This window comes from Musca domestica, unplaced genomic scaffold (genome assembly GCF_030504385.1).
Source record: "Musca domestica strain aabys unplaced genomic scaffold, Musca_domestica.polishedcontigs.V.1.1 25, whole genome shotgun sequence".
NCBI classification, from domain to species: Eukaryota; Metazoa; Arthropoda; class Insecta; order Diptera; family Muscidae; genus Musca; species Musca domestica.
The window spans coordinates 3,846,878-3,871,791 of record NW_026712277.1 but is presented as its reverse complement, the minus strand read 5'-3'; the positions used below and the strand labels follow the sequence as shown (position 1 = coordinate 3,871,791).

Below are 24,914 nucleotides of genomic sequence, written 5' to 3'. Positions count from 1 at the left end.
TCCGGCAGCGACTTGTAGGCGAGACATTAACCATATGGCTGAGACCATACACAAACACAAATACACACACATACTCATACTCATACTCATACACATCCACACAGCAAATGAAAGTGGTAGTGGTAGTTCCACTATTGTTGGCAAAGCATTGTTTGCCTCGAAAAATCCGCGTTCCCGCTTTCTCACTTACAAATAACAACAGCGACGACGATGAGAACGACGATGTTGATGTCGACTACGACACACTGACACAAAGAATTATGCAAAAGCATAGCAATGCTTCTGTGTGTGTCTGTCATACAACAATGGTGGCTGTGTTTCTGTGTGTGTGTGCGTCTATGGTTATGCAAAACAGAAAAGAAATGCACAAAAAGCCAGTATGAACACACACACACAAAAAATACTACTTCCCTCACACACACACACCCACACACACGCCGTATGTCAAATGCAGACAAGCGTTACAATGATTTCGTGTAATGCCTATTTTCTGCCATGTTTGCCAAAGAAGTGGGGATTGCATTTTTAAGCCAAAACACAAACACAAATGAACACACGCTCGCACACATATACACACACAATCACCCACCGTAAAAACACTGGCTCAGACACATTGGCGCCCAAACAAAAGCCGTATAGGTATTCTCCTTTTTTTTGCCAATCACACAAAAAGCTGGCAAAACAATAGATTTACATCAGTGAGATTTTTGCATGAAAGTGATGCTCGTTCCTACGCCAGCCAGCCAGCCTGACTGCTTGTCGAGAATGGGTGACTCTTTGCCAGCCAGGCTAACTGCCAGATGATACGACCATCCTTTATGCATAAAACAAAGCTCGAGTACCACTAAATGTCTACTCGAAACGATGGAATTTTTGGCCTAATGTTTGAGGCCATTTTTGGAGTTGAGATTTAGGGTTTCAAGTGACAGTACGTAGGGGAAAAGGGAAAAGAGGATTAGATGCGGAATTTATGCCAAAAATTACAGCATGGATTGAAATGTGGTAATTCAATTAAAGTTGTTTTGAAAGGGTTAACGAAAAATCTTCGATAACTCCTAGTTACTCCCTGAGATCTTTAGACAATAATTCTTAGAAAAGTCCACAACTGATTCCCGAAACCTTCAAAAAAAAAAAAAAAAAAAGATTTGAGTTTTAAAAATATTTCCAGGATTAATACGCTAATATTTCTTAAGGATATTCTATTTCAAAGTCTCCACATGTAAATCCTTGAACCCAACTCTGGCCTCTCCAATATCAAATTTGAGAATTCTAGACCTATTTATTTACCAAATACCAAATTAAGTACTATTTGGTACTTTTCGTACAGATATAGTATACATTTCCAGCACCACTTACATATTTCAATTCAAGACACCAAAAGAGATCCCGATATCGAATTTGAGGTTTCCAGCCTTAATCCTTTACCCAATACCAAATTTAGGATACACCACCAAATCTCAATGACAGATACTATCAGTAATGCCAATATCAAATTTGAGGATGCCAAACCTTTAATTCACCCAATACGAAAATAAGTACTATTTGTACTTTTCGTACAATTACAGTTCGCATTTTCAGAATCACGTCCAAATTTCAACCTCAGATACCAACAGTGACATCAAAAAAAAATTTGATGATTCCACCTTTATTACTTAACCCAATACCAAATTTAGTACCATTTAGTACATTACGAACAAATTTAGTACACATTTCGAAAACCATCCCCATACTTTAATCACAGACATCTACGCTGACATCTATAACAAATTTCAGGATTTCTGCTCTATCCCTTCACCCAATACCAAATTTAGTACCAATTAGTACTTTTCGTACAACTATAGTGCACGTTTCTGAACACCACCTACGTATCTCAATTTAAGATACTAACTGAGACCTCAATATCAAATTTGAGTATTCCAGTCCTATCCCCTCACCAAATACGAAATTTAGTACCATTTAGTACTTTTAGCACAAGTATTGTTCTCATTTCCAACACCACCTCAATATCTCAACTCCAGATACTAATAGAGACCTCCATATTGATTTTAAGAGTTTTATCTCTATTCCTTCACCCAATAGCAAATTTGGTACCATTTAGTACTTTTCGTACAATTACAGTACACATTTTCAAGGCCACCACCATATGTCCAGGCTAGACATGAACAGCGATCCTAAAAGCAAATTTCCGACTTCAAGAACTATCTGTTCACCCAATACCAAATTGTACCAAATATAGTACCATTTAGTACTTTCCGAACAATAATAGTTCGTATTTCCAAACTTAAGCTAATATCGCAGTCCCATATACCAAAAGAGCCTTCAATGTCAAATTTGAGGATTCCAACCCTAACCTTTCACCCAATACCAAATTTAGTACTATTCAGTACTTTCCATACAAATATAGGATGTATTTCCAAAACCATCTCCATATCTCAATTCGAGATATAAACAATGACATATACATCAAATTTTAGAATTTTTGGTGCGGCTCCATCACTTAGTCCCAATTTTAGTACTATTTAGTACTTTCCGTACAATTATATTACACATTTACAAAACCACCCACATATCTCAATTTCAGATACCGACAGTGACGTCTGTACCAAATTTCAGGATACCAGTTCTATTCTTTTGCTCAATACCAAATTTAGTACAATTTGGTACTTTTCGTACAAACGTAGGACGTATTTCCAAACCACCTTTAAATTTCAAATACAGACATCACCAGCAATCTAAATATCAAATTTTAGAATTTTATCTCCACTCCTTCACTTGATACCAAATTTAGTACCATTTAGTACTTTTCGTAAAATTATAGTACACATTTTCGAAACCACCTCCATATGTTCAGGCTACACATGAAAAGCGTCCCTAATACCATATTTCAGATTTCAAGCACTATTTGTTCACACAATACCAAATTGTACCCCAAATAGTACTATTATGTACTTTTCGTGCACTTGTAGTACATATTTCCAAAACCACCCATTTTTCACAAACCTGCAAGCAAAAGGGACCCCAATACCGAAATATAAAAATTCCAGCTTGATCCGTTCGCCCCTAACCAAACATTTCCAAAATTAGTATCATTTAGTACAGTTGGCACACTTAGTACACATTTCCTTATTTCCACTTTCATATGTCAATCTAGCTTTCCTACCTTGATTCTCATACCAAATGTTAAGTTTTTAGCTCTATCCGTTCACATAATACCAAATGGTACCATTTTACAAATTTAGTACCATTTTAGAACTTTTCGTGATCTTAAAGTGCGAATTTCTAAAAACCTTTTAGTATATGTATCCTACATTCCACCAGTGACTCTCAATCCAAATTTAAGAATTCTAGCTTATTCGGTTTGTCCAGTATAAAATATTTAATTTTTAGTACAATTTAGCAATATTGTACCTTTTTAGGACGAAATTCCAAAAACACCAGCCTTATCATAGGCCTAACCATTTAGCCGGATGCACGTGCAAAATTTAAAGATTCCAGCTTTTTTTTGAAGACCGAAAAAAAGTAATTATTTATTTTAGGGCAAACCAGCGTGGATTTTTAAAATAATTAAAGGACCAAAATGTGACTCCTCAGAGGGAGAGAGAGAGAGAATGACTCGAATTTTGGCCCTTAAATTATTATTACCAAAATGTGGCTCCTCAGAGGGAGAGAGATAGAGAGAGAGAGAGAGAGAGAGAGCGGAGAGATAAAGACTCAATTTTTGGTCCTTAAATTATTATTACCAAAATGTGTCTCCTTAGAGGGAGAGAGAGAGAGAGAGAGCACGAGAGAGATAAAGACCCAAATTTTAGTTCTTAAATTATTTTAAAAATCAACGCTGGTTTTCCCTTAGATAAATATTAAAACATTTTTAAAAAATTGAGAATTTTAAATTCCGATGAGATTTGAAAAAATTGTGGCTGATATTCCACGTTTAAGCTGTCTGAAGAACTTTGAATCAATTTTCAAGAAAAATTCTGGAAAGCAGACCAAAACAAAACTTTGATAATCCTCTGTTGGTGGAATCAATGTTCTTGAAAAAAATTGCTTTAAGTCTAGAATTACAGCCCATATAGTCCTTTAAAGGGAGATATTTGATTGATTCAAGATTTTATTGGACCTAAGATTCTTCAAAAGAAAAAAATTATTATTAAAGGAAAATATTCGATTTCAAAAAAAATCTCTCTCTTTACAAAATTACATTTTTATTTGGTTTTTTTGGTCTTTAGAAAAATATTCGTTAACAAAAAAAAAAAAAAAAGAAATAAATAAATCTCTCGTTACAAAATTTCACAACTTTTTTACCCTCCACCTTGGAAAGGAGGGTATATTAACTTTGTCATTCCGTTTGTAACATCCTTAAATATTCGTCTTATACCACATAAAGTATATATATTCATAATCAGCATAAAATTCTAAGTCGATTTAACGATGTCCGTCCGTCTGTCTGTCTGTTGAAATCACGATACAGCCCACATTATTTGACGTAGAGCGCCAAAATTTAGCAGAGCAATTTGCATTGAGTCTAGGATAATTGGAATTGAAAATGAGATATATCGGTCCACGTTCTGGTATAACGGTATAACGGTACCTCCCGATATTCGGCATTTTAATGATTTTTGCCAAATTTTTTTCGCGGATTTGTCTTAAAATTGGTATTTGTAGGTCATAACGGGTTTCTGTGCGTGTGGCAAAACATTGCATGTATAGGTCCACGTTTTGGTATAGCCCCCATATAGCGGTACCTCCCGGTATTCGATATTTTAATGATTTTTGCCACATTTTTTCACGGATTTGTCTAAAAATTGGTATTTGTTGGTCATAATTGGTTCCAGCTTCGGTGGCGAAACATTGCATGCACGGGTCCATTATTTGATATAGCCCCCATATAAAGATACCTCCCGATATTCGGTATTTTGATGGTTTTTTCCATATTTTTCACTGATTTGTCTAAAAATTGGTATATGTGGGTCATAATGGGTCCTAGTTCGTGTGGCGAAACATTGTAATTATAGGTCCACGTTTTGGTGTAGCCCCCATATAACGGTATCTCTCGATATTCGGCATTTTAATGATTTTTGCCACATTTCTTCTAATGTTTCTTTTACCCTAAGGTGGAGGGTATTTAAAGTTTGGCCCGGCCGAACTTAATGTTTTTTTAATTGTTTGTTTTTTTTGGTATTTAGAACAATTAGTTGATTCTTTGGTCCTTAAATTATTTTAAAAATTAAAACGAGTTAATTTCTTGGGTCCTTAAAAATATATTCTCTCTACTGCTCCTTTTATATATTCTCAAAAAAAAAAATATATTTTTCCTTAAATAAATTCCGATTGGTCGTCCAAAGGTCCTTAAATAAAATTTTTATAAAAAAATTAAACGATTTTTGCAAAAAAAAAAAAAACGATTTTTGCCAAAAAAAATCGCATTCGTTTGATATCTAAGTCCTTATAGTATATTGTTGAAAAATTTGTTAAAAATTGATTTGGTTTAATAAAATTTTTATTTATTTTTTGTATGTCTTCCCCATCATGCCACTAATTAAAAATCATGTCTCTAACAAAACTATTAACATAAACTAACATAAATTTCTCTAAAAAAGTAATTATTTTACAACAATTATTTTCATGTTATTATTATAAGCTACTCAAAAAAAAATCTTGTTAACACGAAGCACTATGTGTATGTTCTCTATGTTATTTTAATAAGCTTATTTTTTTCTCTCTCTCCATTCTTTTCTATACTTTCAGCACTTTATCCTCTTTACCCGATTACTATTAAAAACAACTCAACCTAAAACAAAAAAATCAACTTCTCCCACACTCTGTGCCAAAGAAAAAAGAGTGGAGAGCGAACGGAAGAGCAAGCGAAATTCTACGCAAATAAAACAACATCAAACCCACTTCTAATTGGATTAACTTGCGGAGCAGAACAGGAAAAAATTTTCGGAATTCTTTGCTATAATCTTCATTGGATACTGCTGCTAATCAAAGCTTAGGAGACCCTTCTATCACACTCGCGCAACCACCCATACATCCATCCGTACATCCGCAACCCTCCTCTCAACAACTATCCATTATTTTACGAAGTTATGAAGTCATGAGACCGACATTCGATCGAAGCCTTTACATATTATTGTTCATTATTTTAATACAATGTAAGTATATGTATATAGATATGTACATGTGTTTCCTTTTTTTTTGTTATAAAATATTAACATGCTAATATTATCTACTGCTGCCCCGCAAAGTATACAACATCAAATATTCATTATATGAAATATTCATTATTGAGGTTTTAGGGCGAGAATTAACAAAAAGAGCAAACAAACAACAACAACAGCAGCAGCAACAACTGCTGCTGCTCTTGTATCTTTAGCAATGTTTAATTTAAATATTATTAAAATTTTTTCAATATTTATATTTTTTTTCAATATTGTGGCGCATGTTCTGCCTTGAGGGGTGTATGCCACATACAATGCATATTTGTTTTGTGGGTTTCATGTACTCAACCTAAAAGTATGCAATATTATGTTGTTAGGGAGAGTAATAAGAGAGAGAGAAAGAGTGTGGATGTTTATGGAATTTAAGGAAAAAATATAATTAAATAATTGCTGTTTGCAATACTTAAGGAGAAAAAGAATTATTTTATCCTCGAAGAAAAATATGGAAATTTGAGAAAATTAATATTCTTTTTGATTCCACAAGAAAAAATTGTGGAAATGTATGCCATAATTAGAAAGCAATTTCTTTGGCATCTACCTATTCCCTTCAAAAAAATATCCTATTCTAAAATTTCCAAGTTGCTTTTTTTCTGGGTGATTTAAAAATATTTTTTTTCTCCCTTAATGAACTTTAGTAATTTTTGAAAAATATATATCTTTTTCTTAAATTCCATAGTCACATGCTAACTACATTTTCCCCAAAAGAATAATATTGCATACTTTTAGGTTAATATAATTCGTATATAATCGAAAATTAGAAAAAGAACCAAATTAAAATAAAAAAAAAAAAAAAAATAGTAAAGAAAGTCTTAAAGTCGGGTGCGGCCGACTTTATGATACCCTACACCACTTTGCTAATTTAGTAGAGCTCCGCATAACAATTAAAAGTTTTTATGGGAGAATTCAATCATAAACGCTATGATTATAATTATAATTTAAAGTTCAAAGAACTAAATATGCTGAAGCATTTGCATCTTTTAAATTCGGAATTGTATTGCCCATTTGGTGCACACTTAAGTTGAAATCGGATAAAGATATATATGGGAGATATATCCAAATCGGAACCGATCTCGATATAATTTGGCAAACATATTTCTGAGCTGTATTTGATATATTTCCCTGAATATCGTTGTTACGGGGAGTGCATATTACGGCTGTGGGTAACAAATATAACAAATCGGATGAACAAGTATATATGGGAGCTATAGCTATATCTGAACCGATCTTCATCAAATTTGACATACAAGCTTCTAGACTCAATTCGGTCGTAAGTGCCAAATTCCATTCCATTTGAGCAAATATTAGACGTATGGTGCACAATAAAAGGTAAATCGGACGAAGTTATATATGGGAGCTATATCCAAATCTTACCCGATCTCGATCAAATTTAGCAAGTATTTCAGTAGTATTTCTGATTTGTATTTGATATATTCCCCAAAATATTGTTGTTACGGAGTGCATATTACGGCTGCGGAGGACAAAAATAACAAATCGGATGGACAATATATATGGGAGCTATAGCTATATCTGAACCGATTTCTATCAAATTTGGCATACTTATTTTCAGGCCTAATCTGGTTGTATGTGCAAAATTCCATACCATTCGGGCTAATATTACACGTTTGGTGCACAATAAAAGGCAAATCGGACGAAGATGTGTATGGGAGGTATATCTAAATTTTGACCAATTATCTCGAATTTCAATAGGGTTCGTCCTTGGGCCAAACAAATGATTTGTGCAAAATTTTATTTGGATAGGACAATAAATGCGAGCTTTACTTTGTTTACAAAAATACATGGACAGACGGACGGACGGACGGACATGCATAAATCGACTCAGAATGTGATTCTATGCAGATCATCAAAACCTGACCACCTTGTGGTGTAGGGTATAATGACCACCTTGTGGTGTAGGGTATAAAAATGAGACATCTCACCCTGGATAATTGAAATATAATTCAATTTAAAAAATGGATATGCCATCTCCTAAAATTATGCAACATTATTACTTTTATCTCCTTGACAAATAGCCAGCATTCACAACAAATTTTTAGCTGGCCCATTGTCACCAAAACTACCGCATCATTTTGTATTATTTTCCAGCCAGACATTGGGCCATATTATGTAATTTATGCGACTAATGTGCCTCATTACGCACACATATACAAGCAATGAGTAAACTCAGTTTCTGGCCAACAGGACAATAAAAATACCATTATTTGGAATATAAGAAAGGGATGCCTTTGTATGTAAGGCTGTGTGAATTAAAGGATACATGTACCTAAATGATGAAAATCCATGTTTGGGGTTTCAATTTCTTTTAAAAATATATGCTCCATAAATACAGAATGATAAAATTGGTAAGGTTTATAAATACATTCTTTAAAAAATCCACGCTGAAGCAGTCTCCAGTGTAGCTGCCCTAATGAAGCTCTAAAAAAAAACTATTAAAGTAATAGTTGAGTGAAATCAATGTGCTTAAAAAATATTCCTCTAAATCCAGGATTACAGCCCTTACAATTCTTAAAAAAAGATCTTTTCAATTCAACATTTGTTGGACCAAAGGTTCTCGAGAAAATATTATATTTAAAAATAATCTGTAGTGGTCTGAGAGTCAAGTATAATGGCCTTCTAGGTCCTTGCGAAATTTTTTTTTTAATTCACCACTGAATATTTCTGGAAAAAGCCTTTATTGGCCTAGAACTATGGTCTAAAAAATATTTGGAAAATATCTGTTTAAGTAAAATTTGGTCGGCATAATAAACTCTGTTGATATATCAAAAAGAAAAATCATTGCCCCTTTAAAATGCATGAATTTGTCCCTGAAGGTCCTTGAAAATATTCTTTGGAAATGCACAAATATTCCAAAGTCTTTTGAAAATCTATTATTTGAAAATCCATTTTAAAAATGCAAGATGGATTGTCTAAGGGTCCTTGAAGACAAACACTTGAAAAATCTTCGTCTATAGCCTTTATGGGTAGAAAAAAAAATATGCTTGATAATCCAAATTCGATTGTCTAAAGGTCCTTGAAGACAAACTCTTTAAAAATCTACGTCTATAGCCTTGATGAACCTGACAAAAATGTCCTTGATATTCTGCTGTTATAAGGACCTTGAAAAAATATCTTTTGAAAAATCATGAATTCTAGGCCAAGAGAGAAATATAAAACTTAAATCCACCTTTGGTAATCGGAACGTCCTTGAAACATATCTTTTAAAACTCTGGATTATAGCCCTTTAGAATTTAAGACTTAAAGTAATATTTTTTATGTCAAATTTGATGAGGCCCCAAAGAAGAGTCTTTAAAAATTAATTGTCTGATATTCTTTCGAAAGTTGTCCTTAAAAATCATGAATATGGGACTGCATGTCCTTGAAAAGCTAATTTTTGAAAGTCCAAGTTTGATTACTTGAATGTATTGTAAAAAATACTTCTCAACAATACCTGCAAAATATTCTGGATATGTTATAAGAAGACTCCTTTACAATCCAGGATAACAGTTGATCCTGCAAAAATCAATTAAAAAATCCCACGTTTTGTGGCCTTTTGTCCTCAAACAATAAATATTTAAAAAATCTTCTTTTTGGTCCTTAAAAATATTAAAAATCCTCAATCTTTTTGGTCCTTGAAAAATCCTTATTTTGTGACCAGAGGACTCTCAAAAATATTTCTAAATAATCTGCGTTTATTGATCACTGAGTCCTCTAAGCAATTCTTAAAAATCCATTACAAAAAAGGCCCTCAAAATCCAGATTTGGTGAAGATGGAATCCTTGAAAACAAATCCCCTCTTAGAAACTATCAGGAGGCACAAAAATATTCGTTCAACATTTAAACTTGTCGATCTGTTGGTTCTTGAAAAATCAGATGCAAATTCGAAAAATATTCTCTTGAAAAATATTGTTCAAAAAATAAGAATTTGTTCGAGGTCCTTTTAGAACCTTTTCTTTAAAAAAATATTATTTTTGTATTTGAGAAAAATATTTATCGAAAAGTCTATATGTGAGTCCCTAAAAATATTCTTTAAAAATCCAAGGTCCTCTAAAAATATTCTTCAAAAAATTTACCTTTGTTAAAGGTCCTTCAAATAAATGTATTTCAAAAATTCTCGTTTCTTGCATGTCCTTAAAAACATGTTTTTTTTAATCTATGTTCTGTTGGCCCTTGAGAAAAAAATACTTTGAAAATTTTCCTTTTAAATAATTCCTTGAAAAATATTATTGAAAAATTAGTCCTTAATTTTTAGGAGGCCTTTGAAAAACATGATTTAGAAGAACGTTCCACTGTGGTTGGAAGTCCTTAAAAAAAGTTTCGTAAGATATCGTCGATGATTTGCTGCTCAAAAATATTTTTTTTTATTTAAAAATTGGTCCTTATAAAAAGAAGTTATTCAAAAACAAAAAAATCTATGTTCTTTGGAGGTCCTTGAAAAAAATATTCTTTAAAAATTTACTTTTGTTGGAGGTCCTAAAAATATATTTATTAAAAAAATCTATGTTAGTGGGTCCTTTAAAATATTCTTCAAAAAATTTATTTTTTTAAAAGTCTTTAAAAATACATTTTGAAAATTCTCGTTTCTTGTATGTCGTTGAAAATGTTTTTTTTTAATCTATGTTCTGTTGGCCCTTGAGAAAATATCCTTTGAAAATCCCGCTTTAAAATAATTCCTTGAAAAATATTATTCAAAATTAAGTCCTTAATTTGGCCCTTGAAAATATGTTCCTTAAAATCATTTTTTTGGAGGTCTTTGAAAAACATGGTTTAAAAAAAACTTTCCACTGTGGTTGGAAGTCCTTGAAAAAAAATCCTAAAACATCGACGATGATTTGCTGCTCAAAAAATATTCTTTTTTTTATTTAAAAAAAATCTATGTTCCTTGGAGGTCCTTGAAAACAAATATTCTTTAAAAATCCACTTTTGTTGAAGGTCCTAAAAATATATATTTATTAAAAATATCTATGTTAGTGGGTTCTTCAAAGTATTCTTCAAAAAGAAGTGTCGTTTTTAAAAGTCCTTGAAAAATATATTTTGAAAATTCTCGTTTCTTGTAGGTCCTTCAAAAATTTATTTTTTTTTTTGATCTTTGTTCTGTGAATTCCTGAGGAAATTTTCTCTGCAAATTCTCCTTTTGATTTGTTTTTCCAAAGATATTATTTAAAAATTGTTCCTTTATTTGACCCTGGAAAAGATGTTCTTAAAAAAAGACACTTGTTTGAGGTTCTTGAAAAATCAGTTATTAAAAACATTATTAAAAAATTGATTTTATTAAAGGTCCTTGGAGTAAAATATATTTTAAAAATTTTCGTTCCCTTAGGACCTTGAAAAAATATTTTTTTTTTTAAATAATTAATGCTCTGATGGACCTTGAGAAAATATTCCTTGAAAATCCGTTTTTTTTCTTGAAAATCTTTATTAAAAAATTGTTCGTTGATTTCTATTATTTACCAACAGTAACTCTAGTACCCTACCAAAATTTCCCACATCTGCCAATGCGTATGAGATGAGGCCCATAAATTTCTCAAATACAGACAATGTGAATGACTGGCAATGCAATGTGGAAAAAAGTCGTAAAGTTTATGTGCTTAACTTATGACAAATGTTGCGCACACACACAGAGAGATGATAATCGCAGCCAGACAGAAGAGATAATTTTTCATGTCCACCTCTTACTTCAGCACCCATACTGATTTGTGCAACGTAACTCAATTTATGTGCGTTGAGCGTAAATGGGTCTGTTAATAAATCCATAAACGGGCATAATATATTTTTGCTCAATGCCAATAAAAAGGACCTTGGAAAGAGGTACTCGAAAGGAGGCAGAATATTTTTTCGAGTATGGGTGATAATAAAATGTTTGTAATGAAAAACAGATGGGCCTTTGGGGGCCTAAATGTGGCACAATATAAAACATTTGTTATTGGAGAATGGTTAGTTACATATTATTTAAGGCGTATGAGTGATGTCGTTACTCATACGCATTATAAAATGTGAAAAACATTATTGGACAATGTTTAGTTATATGTAGCCCCAAGAGGTATTAGTGATGACGTAACTCATACGCATTGGTGCTGCAAATAATTTTCCTTGTTATACCCTCAGACATATGGCTAGAGAGGGTGTTATATCATTTGATACGGGCAAAACGTGCCTCATCGAAATAACAATTTCAGGACATTTGGAGTCAATCTAGCGATGTCCGTCTGTCTGTCTGCTGCCTGAAAATACTCGAAGGGAGTATGGTAAATAGAATTATTATTACCAAACTTAGAGCGAGTTTGGAGATAGGTAATACCGGTCCACTCCTTCTGGCACCTCGAAATTTTCCAAGAAATATTTTTCTGCACAAAAAGAGAAAGGATAATCCGAATTTGCTCCAATCTTACAAATCCTAATATTTGCATCAGTGCTTGGTCAGGTGCGAAAATGGACAATATCGGTCTATTCTATCAACTACCTCCCCCAGAAAGGGTCAAAATTTTGAATAATTACAGCTATTATAAAACGTGATGTAAGAGTCCGATTGTTTTCAAATTACACACACCACAATATTTTTATAAACCCAAGGTCTGGTGTTAAGATGGAATAAATCGGTCCACTCCTTCTAGTACCTCCCCCACAAAACGTCGAATTTTTCAAGAAATATTTTTCTGCACAAAAAAAGAAAGGATAATCCGAATTTGCTCCAACTTTGCAAGGTCCTTGAAAAAAAAACATTTTTTGCAAAATCGACGTCAGGGGGTCCTGTTAAAATATTCTTCAAGAATGTGCTTCTGTTGAAGGTACTTAAATATTTTTCAAAAATGCCAGTTTCTGGTAGGTCCTTGAAAAAAAAAATGTTTTACCCTATGTTCTATTGGTCCTTGAGGAAATATTATTTTATAATGTCCCCTTTGTATTTGTTATTTGAAAATTGGTTCTTAATTTGGCCCTAAAAAAGATGTTCTAAAAAAATCCTAATATTTGCGTCAGGCATAGCACAGGTGCGAAAATGGACAATATGGGCCTACTCCATAAAGTATCTCTCCCACAAAGGGTCGAAATTTTTAATAATTACAGCTCTTATAAAACGTGATGTAAGAGTCCGATTGCCTTTAAATTACACACATCACAATAATTTTATTAACCCAAGGTCTGGTGTGAAGACGGGTTATATCGGTCCACATCTTCTGGTACCTCCCCCACAAAAGGTCAAAAATTTCAAAAAATATTTTTTTGCACAGAAAGAAAAGGGATTATCAGATTTTTCTCCAACTTTGCAAATACTAATATTTGCGTCAGTGCTATTTCAGGTGTAAAAATGGACAAAATCGGTCCACTCCATCAAGTACCTCCCCCACAAAGGGTCGAAATTTTAAATAATCATATATCTTAAAAAAATGTGACGTAAGAGTCCGATTGTCTTCAAATTACACCCATCACAATAATTTTTTAACCCAAGGTCTGGTGTGAGGATGGGTTATATCGGTCCACTCATTCTGGTACTTCCACCACAAAACGTCGAAATTTTCAAAAAATATATTTTTTGCACAGAAAGAGAAAGGATAATCCGATTTTGTTCCAACTTTGCGTATCCTAATATTTCCGTCAGTGCTAGGTCAGGAGTGAAAATAGATAATATCGGTCCACTCCATCAAGTATCTCCCCCACAAAGGGTCGAAATTTTGAATAATTACAGCTCTTATAAAACGTGATGTAAGAGTCCGATTCTCTTCAAATTACACACATCACAATAATTTTTTAACCCAAGGTCTGGTGTGAAGACGGGTTATATCGGTCCACTCCTTCTAGTACCTCCCCCACAAAGGGTCAAAATTTTGGATATCCAAGAAGCTCATAAAACGCGAAATTAACATCCGATTCCATTCAAAAATGACACACCTCAATATTTTCATCAACACAAAATATGTTGTAAAGATGGTAGAGATCGGACCATTTCTTCTGGTACCTCCCACTCAAATGTTTGAAATATTAATAATATTTGCCTCTCCAAATTGCTTTTCCAAACCCTGCGTATGAGTGTTGTCGTTGATCATACGCCATTATGAGAAGATTTTTTAAATTTAGGTACGATTTTCTTGTAGGAATGCCCAAATGAATTTTCTTCTGAATTTGGATTTCCTGCTTCCCTCCACTCGAGTAATTATTACTTCTGATTTTCAAATTGCCTTCTGCATTATGAATTTATTAAGACCTGTAGGAGAATAACACGGCGAATATCCTTGAATCTTCGTTTCAGTGAAATTTGTAATATTTGCCATGAGATTCCCAAGAAAAAAATCTGACTTACACCCTTCGACCTCTGAAGTAGCAGCTATTATGCTTAGAATCTTGAAAAATATTTTCCTCTCCTTATTGCTTTTTCTAACCCTGCGTATGAGTGTTGTCGTTCATCATACGCCATTATGAGAAACATTTTTAAAACTTGAAAATGATTTTGAATCCTGATTTCCCCCTTTCCTTCTCTCGAATAATTATCACTTCTGATTTCTGAAATTGCCTTGTGTATTATGGATTTATTAAGACTTGAAGAAGAATAACATAGCGAATATCCTTGAATCTTCGTCTCAGTGAAATTTGGGCCATTGGCCATGAGATTCAAAAGAAAAAATTCTAACTTACGTCCTTCAACCTCTGAAATAGCAGCTATTATGCTTTGAATCCTAAAAATATTTCCCTCTCCAAATTGCCTTTACAAACCCTGCGTATGAGTGTTGTCGTTAATCATACGCCATTAAGAGAAACATTTTTAAAATTTAAAAATGATTTTGAAATGCATTTTCTTTTGAATCCTGATTTCCCCCCATCCTCCTCTCGAATAATTATCACTTGTGATTTCTGAAATTGCCTTTTTCATTATGCATTTGTTAAGACCTGGAGGGAAAGAAGAAAAAAAAAAACATTCTTGCAACTTATTAGTTGCTTTTCTTATTAAAATAAGTAAGCTCTACTCGGAACAATCTTCTCTCTCACACACACACACACTCACACTCTCACACATGTTCATAACGAACAATGTCTTCGAGCATGATGAGTGTGTATAAAAGATAAGCAAATGTGGCACAGCTGTTACTGTTACGCGGTTATACACAGTCTGGTAAAATAACACACACACGCAATTCACACACATACATATCCTCACACACACTTGCCCACAGTTCAACGAACATTCCTTAAGGAGATGATGTGAAAAACTGTACATTAGTTTTTCCTTTATTTCCATGTGTGTGTGTGCGTGTGTGTGGACATGTATTTTTAAAGCCATGCAAAGAAAGCGAAAAGAAATACCACAATCATGTGAATAGAAAGTTTTGCGGAAAACTACGCAAAAAAAGGACTGGCAAAAGAAAATAGCTGGCTCTCACCTCCCAACGCCCTGGAAATGCTTGCCGAAAGAAAGAAAGTTTGCCCGAAAGTTAAGCTTATTTCAGTGCATATGTGTTACAAGTTTGGAAGAAGTGGGAAAAATAGAAAAGAAACGAAACTAACCCCATATGCAAACACCAACATTATGGCAGATTGCACACATAAAACTTGGGACTTTATGGGTAAAACTTGGGAAAAGGTCTGAAAGGGAGTTTCAGGAAGGAAAAAATTAAAATTGTAGGTACTCCCAGGAAAAATCTCTCAGGAAAATACTTTCAAAAAATCCACGCTTGTTGGAGGTCCTGCAAAAAGTCTCCGAAGAAAATACTTTCTAAAAAATCTGCATTGACTGGACGTCTTGCGACAAGTCTATGTTTGTTGGTGGTCTTTGAAGAAATTTTATTTAAAAATTCCTAGTTTTGTTGAATGTCCTTAAAAAATATTTTTTGAAAATTCTTCTTTCTTGAATGTCCTCAAGAAATGTTCTCTTAAAATCCACGTTTGGTGAATGTCCATGAGAAAAAATCATAAAAATATCCCGTTTGTTGTATGTCTTTAAAAATATCATTAAAAATCCATGTTTGTTGAATGTCCTTAAAAAGATTCTTTAAAAATTCCTAGTTTTGTGGAATGTCCCTAAAAAATATCATTAAAAATCCATGTTTGTTGAATGTCCTTAAAACATATTCTTTAAAAATCCACATTTGTTGGATGTCCTTAAAAAGATATTCTATAAAAATCCACGTTTTTTTAAATGTCCTTAAAAATATTCTTTAAAAAGTCCACATTTGTTGAATGTTCTTAGAAAAATATTCTTAAAAAAGTTCTGGTTTGTTGAATGACCTTTAAAAATATTTTTCAAAATATCCCGTTTGTTGAATGTCCCTAAAAAGAGATTCTTTAAAAATTCACGTTTTTTAAATGTAATTAAAATATATTCTTTAAAAATTCAAAACCGCCTTTCATGAATGTCCTTAAAAAATATTCTCTTAAAATCCACGTTTGTTGAATGTTCTTGGAAAATATTCTTTAAAATTCCTAGTTTTGTTGAATGTCCTTATTTTTTTTTAAAGTCCACTTTTGCTGAATGTGCTTTGAAAAAAATCTTAAAAATACCTTGTTTGTTAAATGTCCTTAGAAAAATATTCTTTAAAAATCCATGTTTGTTGAAGGTCCTTAAAAAAATATTCCTTTAAAAATCCACGTATATTGAATGTCCTTAAAAAATATTCTTTAAAAATCCACGTTTGTTGAATGTCCTTAAAAATATTCTTTTAAAATCCACGTTTGTTGAATATCGTTAAAAAATATTTTTTTTTTAAATCCACATTTTTTGATTGTCCTTAAAAATAATATTGTTCAAAAATCCACGTTTGCTGAATGTCCTGAAAAAAATATTGTATAAAAAATTCCACGTTTGTTGAATGTCCTGAAAAAATATTCTATAAAAACCCCACGTTTGTTGAATGTCCTTAAAAAAATCTTTAAAAGTTCACATTTGTTGAATGTCCTTAAAAATGCTCTTTTAAAATCCACGTTTGTTGAATGTCCTTAGAAAAATGTTCTTTAAACACCCACGTTTGTTGAATATCCTTAAAAAACAATTCTTAAAAAATCCACGTTTGTTGAATGTCTTTGGAAAAATATTCCTTAAAAAGTCCAAATTTTTTAATGTCCTTGAAAAAATTTCTTTAAACATCAATGTTTGTTGAATGTCCTTAAATATATTCCTTTAAATTTAAAATTCTTCTAAATATCCTTTTTGGTTGAATGTCCTTAAAAATATTCATTTAAAAATCCACGTTTGTTAAATGACATTAGAAAAATATTCTGAAAAATATCGCGTTTGTAGAATGTCCTTGAAAAAAAAAAAATTAAAGTTTGTTGAAAGTCCTTAAAAAATATTTTTTAAAAATCCACGTTTCCTGAATATCCTTTAAAAATATTCTCAAATATATCCCGTTTGTTGAATGTCCTTGAAAATAATTCTTATAATTTCCCGTTTCTTGAATGTCTTCAAAGAAGTATTCCTTAAAAATCCACGTTTGTTGAATGACCTTAAAGAAATATTCTGAAAAATATAGCGTTTGTAGAATGTCCTTGAAAAAAAATTAAAAGTCCACGTTTGTTGAAAGTCCTTAAAAAAATATTCTTTAAAAATCCACGTTTGTTAAATATCTTTGAAAGAGTTCTTAAAAAGATATCCCTTTGGTTGAATTTTCTTAAAAAGATATTCTTTAAAAATCCACGTTTTTCTGAATGTCCTTAAAAAATATTCTATAAAAATTCACTATTTTTTAAATGTCCTTAAAAATATTCTATAAAATTTCACGTTTTTCTAAATGTCCTTAAAATATTCTTTAAAAATCCACGTTTTTCTGAATGTCCTTAAAAAATATTCTTCAAAAATTTACTATTTTTTTAAATGTCCTTAAAAATATTCTATAAAATTTCACGTTTTTCTAAATGTCCTTAAAAATATTCTTTAAAAATTCACTATTTTTTAAATGTCCTTAAAAAATATTCCTTACAAATGCACGATTTTGTAAATATCCTCAAAAGTATTCTTTAAAATTCCACGTTTTTCTAAATGTCCTTAAAAAATATTCTTTAAAAATCCGCGTTCATTTAATGTCCTTGGGAAAATATTCTTTAAAAATCAACGTTTGTTAAATTTCCTTCGGAAAACATTCCTTGAAAAGTCCACATTTTTTAGTGTCCTTGAAAAAATATTCTTTAAAAATCCACGTTTGTTGAATGTCCTTAAATATATTCTTTTAAAATCCACATTTGTTAAATTTCCTTGAAAAAAAATCTTCAAAATATTCTTTTGTTTAAATGTCCTTTAAAAATATTCCTTCAAAAATTAACGTTTGTTCAAAATTCATGAAAGTTTCTTTTTCAACCTTTTTGCAGGTCTTTGGGATTTTTCTTTTAAATATTTTTAGTCCTCGAAAAAAATCCTTTAAAAATTACTACCAGAAAAAAATCTCTCACGAAAATACATAACAATGGGGAATACCCCTATGGACCCTTGTCGTATTTCCCTATGGCCGTGACTGAAATTCATTAAATTATATTATGCTAAAAATTATCTTATTAAAATTTTAAAGACCCCTATGTGTCCTTTGGATATTTTCGTATGTCCGAAATTTTCAATTTTCAACTCGTATTGGAATCTAGACATAAATATTTTCTTTAAAAATCCACCTCTGTTAAATTTCCTTAAAAATAAAATCTTAAAAATATCCCTTTTGTAGAATGTCCCTATGGGAATACCCCTATGGACCCTTGTGGTATTTCCCTATGGCCATGACTAAAATTCTATAAAAAAAAATTATCCTCTCTTTTATAAATGCTAAACTCTCCAACGACCTTTATGGGTCTTTGTAATATTTTCTTATGTCCAAAATTTCCAATTCCCAGCTCGTAAGGGAATTTAGACATATTTTCTTTAAAAATTCTTTATGTTAAATTTTCTTGAAAAAAAAAAAAATCTAAAAAATATACCTTTTGCTGAATGTCCCTATACGGATAACTCTATGGACGCTCTTGGTATTTCCATATGGCCGTGACTAAAATATCCCTTTTGTCGAATATCCTTAAAAATATTCCTTGAAAAATATGTCCTAGAAAAATCTTTTTTTTTTTTGCAGGTCTGTGGCATTTTCCTTCGTCTGTCGGTCCGCGAAAAATATCCTTTAAAAATTACTCCCAAAAAATATATCTTAAGAAAATACATTACCCAGGGGAATACCCCTATAGATCCATTGGTATTTCCCCTATGCCCGTGACTTCAATTTTTTTGAAGTCCTTAACTAGAGGTTGATTAGGAAAAATAGTATATTTTTTCTGAATTTTTTGAATTTATGAAAATATATCCATTGCAAAATCCAAGTTTTTTCGAGGTACTTGTAAAAATTTAAAAAAAAATCCGTTTTTTTGTTCCTGATATTTATAATTTGCACAGCATCTCTCGTACCCTAGCGAATTTTCCCACATCTCTCAATGCTTATGCGATGAGGCTCCTAAATTTCGAAAATTTATGACTAAAATTCTCTTAAAACCCCCCGTAGACATCGGTTTGTAAAAATTTCAATTTAAAATCTAAAACTCTCCAAAGACGCCTATAGGTCCTTGGGATATTTTCTTATGTCCGAGACTAAACTCCTTTTGAAATCCCCAACCAGGGATTGGTTTGAAAATATTTCCAATTTTTCTCTAGCATGGAAATCTAAAACTCCCCGAAGAAACGTCCTCATTTCTTGCCTCACTCAAGGAAAATCTAAAACAAAGCAGCTCAAATTAAGGATTTTTCCTGTTTGGGATTTTACATGTCGTCCCTAAGAAAATTTTGCAACATATGTGGCTACAAAAAAAGACAAAAATCAAAGAAGGAAAAGAATCGATAAGACCAAAAAAAAAAAAAATCAAAAATATATGACCTATCCCCTCCAGCCCAATGCCTTGCAACAATATTGAAAGCAATCAATAAAAAAAATTCATTAATACTTAATTAAACATTATGGACACTTGTGTGGGTCGTTGTTGTGGTGAAAATAAAAATCTGGAACTTCCAGGAAAACCCCCCCCCCCTCACAGATTGAATAACAAAATCGCATAAAAATAACAATGTCGTATGAGTGATGTTGTTAATCATACGCCACAGTATCCACTCGTTTTGTTTATTAAATATTTTATTTGCAAATGTCCTTAAGGTCGGAGAATAGCCGAAAAGAGAATCACAAATAGAAAACACACACATGCAAATTGGGTATAAATAATTGGCTCGACTTGGAGAAATCCGTCATGTAAATCAAGGAGTATGAGTGTTATCGTTAATCATACGCCCCACCATCAATCAAATAGAAATGTAAGATTCTTTCCTGTTTTTGACAAGATTCTCTTGGATTTGCAATACGAATCTAATATTTTACTTAGAGCCTACCAAACTATTGTCTCCCCTCCTTCTCATTTAATTATGTCATCCCTTCCCTTAACCTTGTTGCGAAAAAATAAAAAAGACGAAAATAAAAATAAATATTTTGGCGCAATACTTATCTGTAATACGTTTCCATTAAATACCTGCCCAGAATATTGAAATGGCAGGATATTTTGCCCAATGCCAGGGCAGCCCTGAAAATCCTCTTTCAGAAAAAAGGAGAAAAACCTAAGACGAAACCAGGCAATTTCCATTTTCTTTTCATTCTTTTGCTTTGCAATTTTGGTCACGTTTTAAGTACCTTCATCTTCACAAAATATCCTGGCAATTTTCTCTCTCTCTCTCTCTCTATCTCCCTCTTTGCTACTAAGACCTTTTAATATGACTTTAAATACCAGCCAAAATCATTGCCCAATCACACGTTGGCCAAAAGATTTTCGCTGACATTTAACTAGAAATGCTGAATGGCACAGGAAGGTGGCCAAAAAATCTTCCCAAGCTGTGATAATCTTGCCAAAGGCCTTGAAATGCTAATAAATCATATGTAATGCGAAATAAATGCTAATCATGCAAGATGATGATGACGATCAGGAATCTTAAGATTGGGGAAAAATAAAATTGAACATAATTTAAGGATTTTCCTTAAATATCCATGATTTAAATAGAGAACTGTGGATAACACGGTGCGTATAAGTGTTGTCGTTACTTATACGGCCAAAATTCCAAAAAAAAAAAGGAAATAGTGGATTTAAACAGACGTACAAAGACCAAAAGATCCAGATCCAAGCATGGGTTTTTGAGGAATGTCCTTCGAGTACCAAATGAGTTTTATTAAGAAATCTTTTTCAAGAACCAAAAGCAGGTTCTCAATGAATATTCATCAAGGAAAACGTGTGGTTTTAAGGACCAACCGTAGACTTTTAAGGAAAATTGTCAAGGACCCAGGGGACTTCTTAGGGAGCACTTTTTAAGTAGTGGCTTTTTTTAGGTATTGATTTCAAAAAGAATATTTCTCAAGGACGATACGTGCATTCTCAAAGAATATATTTCAAGGATCAATGATCTAAGGAATATTTTCAAATTGGATTGGATTTTTGGGAATTTTTCTAGGACTAATTTGAGGACCGCTATTAAAGGATCAAATGTCGAATTTTCAAGATTATTGGTCAAAAGTCGAATTTTAAAGGATATTTTTCAAGGAATAAAAGTCGAATTTTAAAGAACATTTTTCAAGGATCAAACGTCGATCTCTTAAGGACTAAACAAGCAGTTTTTAGGACTACTCTTCAAACAACAAATGATGAATTTTTAATGACTACTTTTCAAGCGCCTAACGTGGATTTTTGGAGAAGATCATTCGAGTACTGGGTTGTGATTCACAAGGAACAAATTTCAACGATCAAAAGACGATCTCTTAAGGACATAGCTAGCAGATGCTTAGGACTACTCTTTCAATATCAATGGATAATGGATAAGGACAACTTTTCAAGCACCTAACGTGGATTTTTAAGGGACATCACTCCAGGACTTGGTTTCAATTCACCATGAATAATTTAAAGTATTTTTAAAGAAACTGTTTCTAGGACCAAATGTAAGATTTCAAAGAATACTTGCCAAATACAAAGTGGGGTACTTTATGATTTGTTCCTACGACCAAACAGGTATTCTTACGGATGAGGCAAACATGAATTTTAATTTCACATTTTTTCGAGAGAAAAACCGTGGGATTTTTAGGAATATTCTGCAAGGACCAGATATAGTTCTTTAAAGACCCATCGTATTTTTTCAAGCAATATTTCTCAAGGATCAAACTTTGATTTATAAGAACTTTAAGAGAAGAGACATGTGGATTTTAAAGGTATATGTTAGGGGTCGGATACTGTTTTCTTAAGAGATCTTTTTTCAAGGACTCTCTTACCATAACACGTGGACAGTTTAAGAAATATATTTCTCCAAGGATTTTAGCGCGCCTTTTTGTAAGTTTTACGAAATATCCCTAAAAGGACTTCTAGGGCACCAAGTTGTGTTTGTAGAAAAAAAATCTCAAGGACATTTAGAGGACATTTTAAAAAAAAATATTTTTCGAGGGACATTGGTCGCTCAAAATTATATTGTCATAAAATATTTTTCCAAGTACTTTTATAGCAACAAATTGTATTACCAGGAATATTTTTTCAAGGATGTGATCCTGGATTTTTAGAAATGTGTTTTTTTCCAAAAACTCTTTCTCCACCAAACGTAAACTTTTGGATTTTTCGATTTTTTTTAGGATTTTTAGACGATCCGGCATTTTCAAGGATACCACGGCCATCAAAATGAGTTTTTCAAGGAATATGTTTTTTAGGGAAACCAGTCCTCCAAACTTGTTTTTTTTTCTAAGAAATATATTACAGGACTTTTAGAAGACTTAAAGTCTAATATTAATATTTTTCAAGGACTCTTAGACGATTTAACGTCGATTTTTAAATAAACTTTTTTAAGGGATATCAGAATATTTTTTCAAGGACTTGTTGACTACTTAACATGGATTTTTAAGTTAATATTTTTCCAAGGACTCGTTGGATTTTTTTATTAAATATATTTTTAAGGACTCGTTGACTACTTAACGTGGATTTTTAATGGAATTTTTTTAAGGACCCGTTGGCTACTTATCGCGAATTTTTATGGAATATTTGTCAAGTACTCGTTGGCTACTAAACGTGGAGTTTTAAGGGAATATTTTTTTAAGGATTCCTATACCACTAACGTGGATTTTCGAAGGAATATTTTTTCAAGGACTCCTTGACTTAAGGCATATCTGACTTCAGTTGTGGATTTCATAGGAAAAATTTTCAAGGACATTTGGAATACTTAACATAGATTTTTAAAGGAATATTATATCAAGGTCTCCTTAACTACCTGATGTGGATTTTGAAAAGGAATATTTTTTCAAGGACTCGTTTGCTACTTGACGTGAATTTTTAAGGAAATTTGCTTCAAGGACTCCTTGACTAATTTACGTGGATTTTTAAAGAAGAACTGTGTCAATGACTTTTTGACTACTTAGCGTGGGTTTTTAAAGGAATATTTTTTCAAGGACTCCTTGCCTACTTTACGTGGATTTTTAAAGGAATATTTATTCAAGGACTACTTGTTTAAGTATCCAATAGATTTTTAAAGGAATATTTTTTAAGAGATATCTGATATCACACGTGGATTTTCAAAGCATATTTTTAGGGATATCAGATTTTTAAACGTGGGTTTTTGAGGCATATTTTTAGGGATATCAGATCTTTAAACGTGGATTTTTAAAACATATTTTTAGGGATATAAGATCTTTAAACGTGGATTTTTAAAGCATAGTTTTAGGGATATCAGATCTTTAAACGTCGATTTTTAAAGGAATATATTTTCCGAAGGATATCAGATCTTTAAACGTCGATTTTTAAAGGAATATATTTTCCGAAGGATATCAGATCTTGAATCGCGGATCTTTAAAGAAATTTATTTTCCGAAGGATATCAGATCTTTAAACGTGGATTTTAAAAGAAATATATTTTCCGAAGGATATCAGATCTTTAAACGTGGATTTTAAAAGAAATATATTTTCCGAAGGATATCAGATCTTTAAACGTGGATTTTTAAAGAAATATATTTTCCGAAAGATACCAGATCTTTAAACGTGGATTTTTAAAGAAATATATTTTCCGAAGGATATCAGATCTTTAAACGTGGATTTTTAAAGAAATATATTTTCAGAAGGATATCAGAACTTTAAACGTGAATTTTTAAAGGCATACATTTTCCGAAGCATAACCGACCTCTTAACGTGGATTTTTAAAGGAATATATTTTCCGAAGGATAACCGACCTCTTAACGTGGATTTTTAAAGGAATATATTTTCCGAAGGATATCAGATCTTTAAACGTGGATTTTTAAAGGAATATATTTTCCAAAGGATAATCGACCTCTAAACGTGGATTTTTAAAGGAATATAATTTCCGAAGGATATCAGATCTTTAAACGTGAATTTTTAAAGGAATATATTTTCCGAAGGATATCAGATCTTTAAACGTGGATTTTTAAAGAAATATATTTTCCGAAGGATATCAGATCTTTAAACGTGGATTTTTAAAGGAATATATTTTCCGAAGGATATCAGATTTTTAAACGTGGATTTTTAAAGGAATATATTTTCCGAAGGATATCAGAACTTTAAACGTGAATTTTTAAAGGCATACATTTTCCGAAGCATAACCGACCTCTTAACGTGGATTTTTAAAGGAATATAATTTCCGAAGGATATCAGATCTTTAAACGTGGATTTTTAAAGGAATATATTTTCCGAAGGATATCAGATCTTTAAACGTGGATTTTTAAAGAAATATATTTTCCGAAGGATATCAGATCTT

General features: G+C 32.0%; 1 protein-coding gene across 2 annotated transcripts in view; it reads left to right on the top strand.

Annotated features, from left to right (window-relative positions):
* LOC101899127 (uncharacterized) overlaps window positions 1-24,914 on the top strand; it is a 324,327-nt gene that overhangs the window by 56,236 nt on the left and 243,177 nt on the right. For both annotated transcript variants that reach the window (XM_059123686.1, XM_059123685.1), the window contains exon 2: window positions 5,746-6,152. In XM_059123686.1, the coding sequence (XP_058979669.1) occupies window positions 6,095-6,152 (58 nt within the window). In that variant the 5' untranslated portion in view covers window positions 5,746-6,094. The remainder of the gene's footprint in view (window positions 1-5,745; window positions 6,153-24,914) is intronic.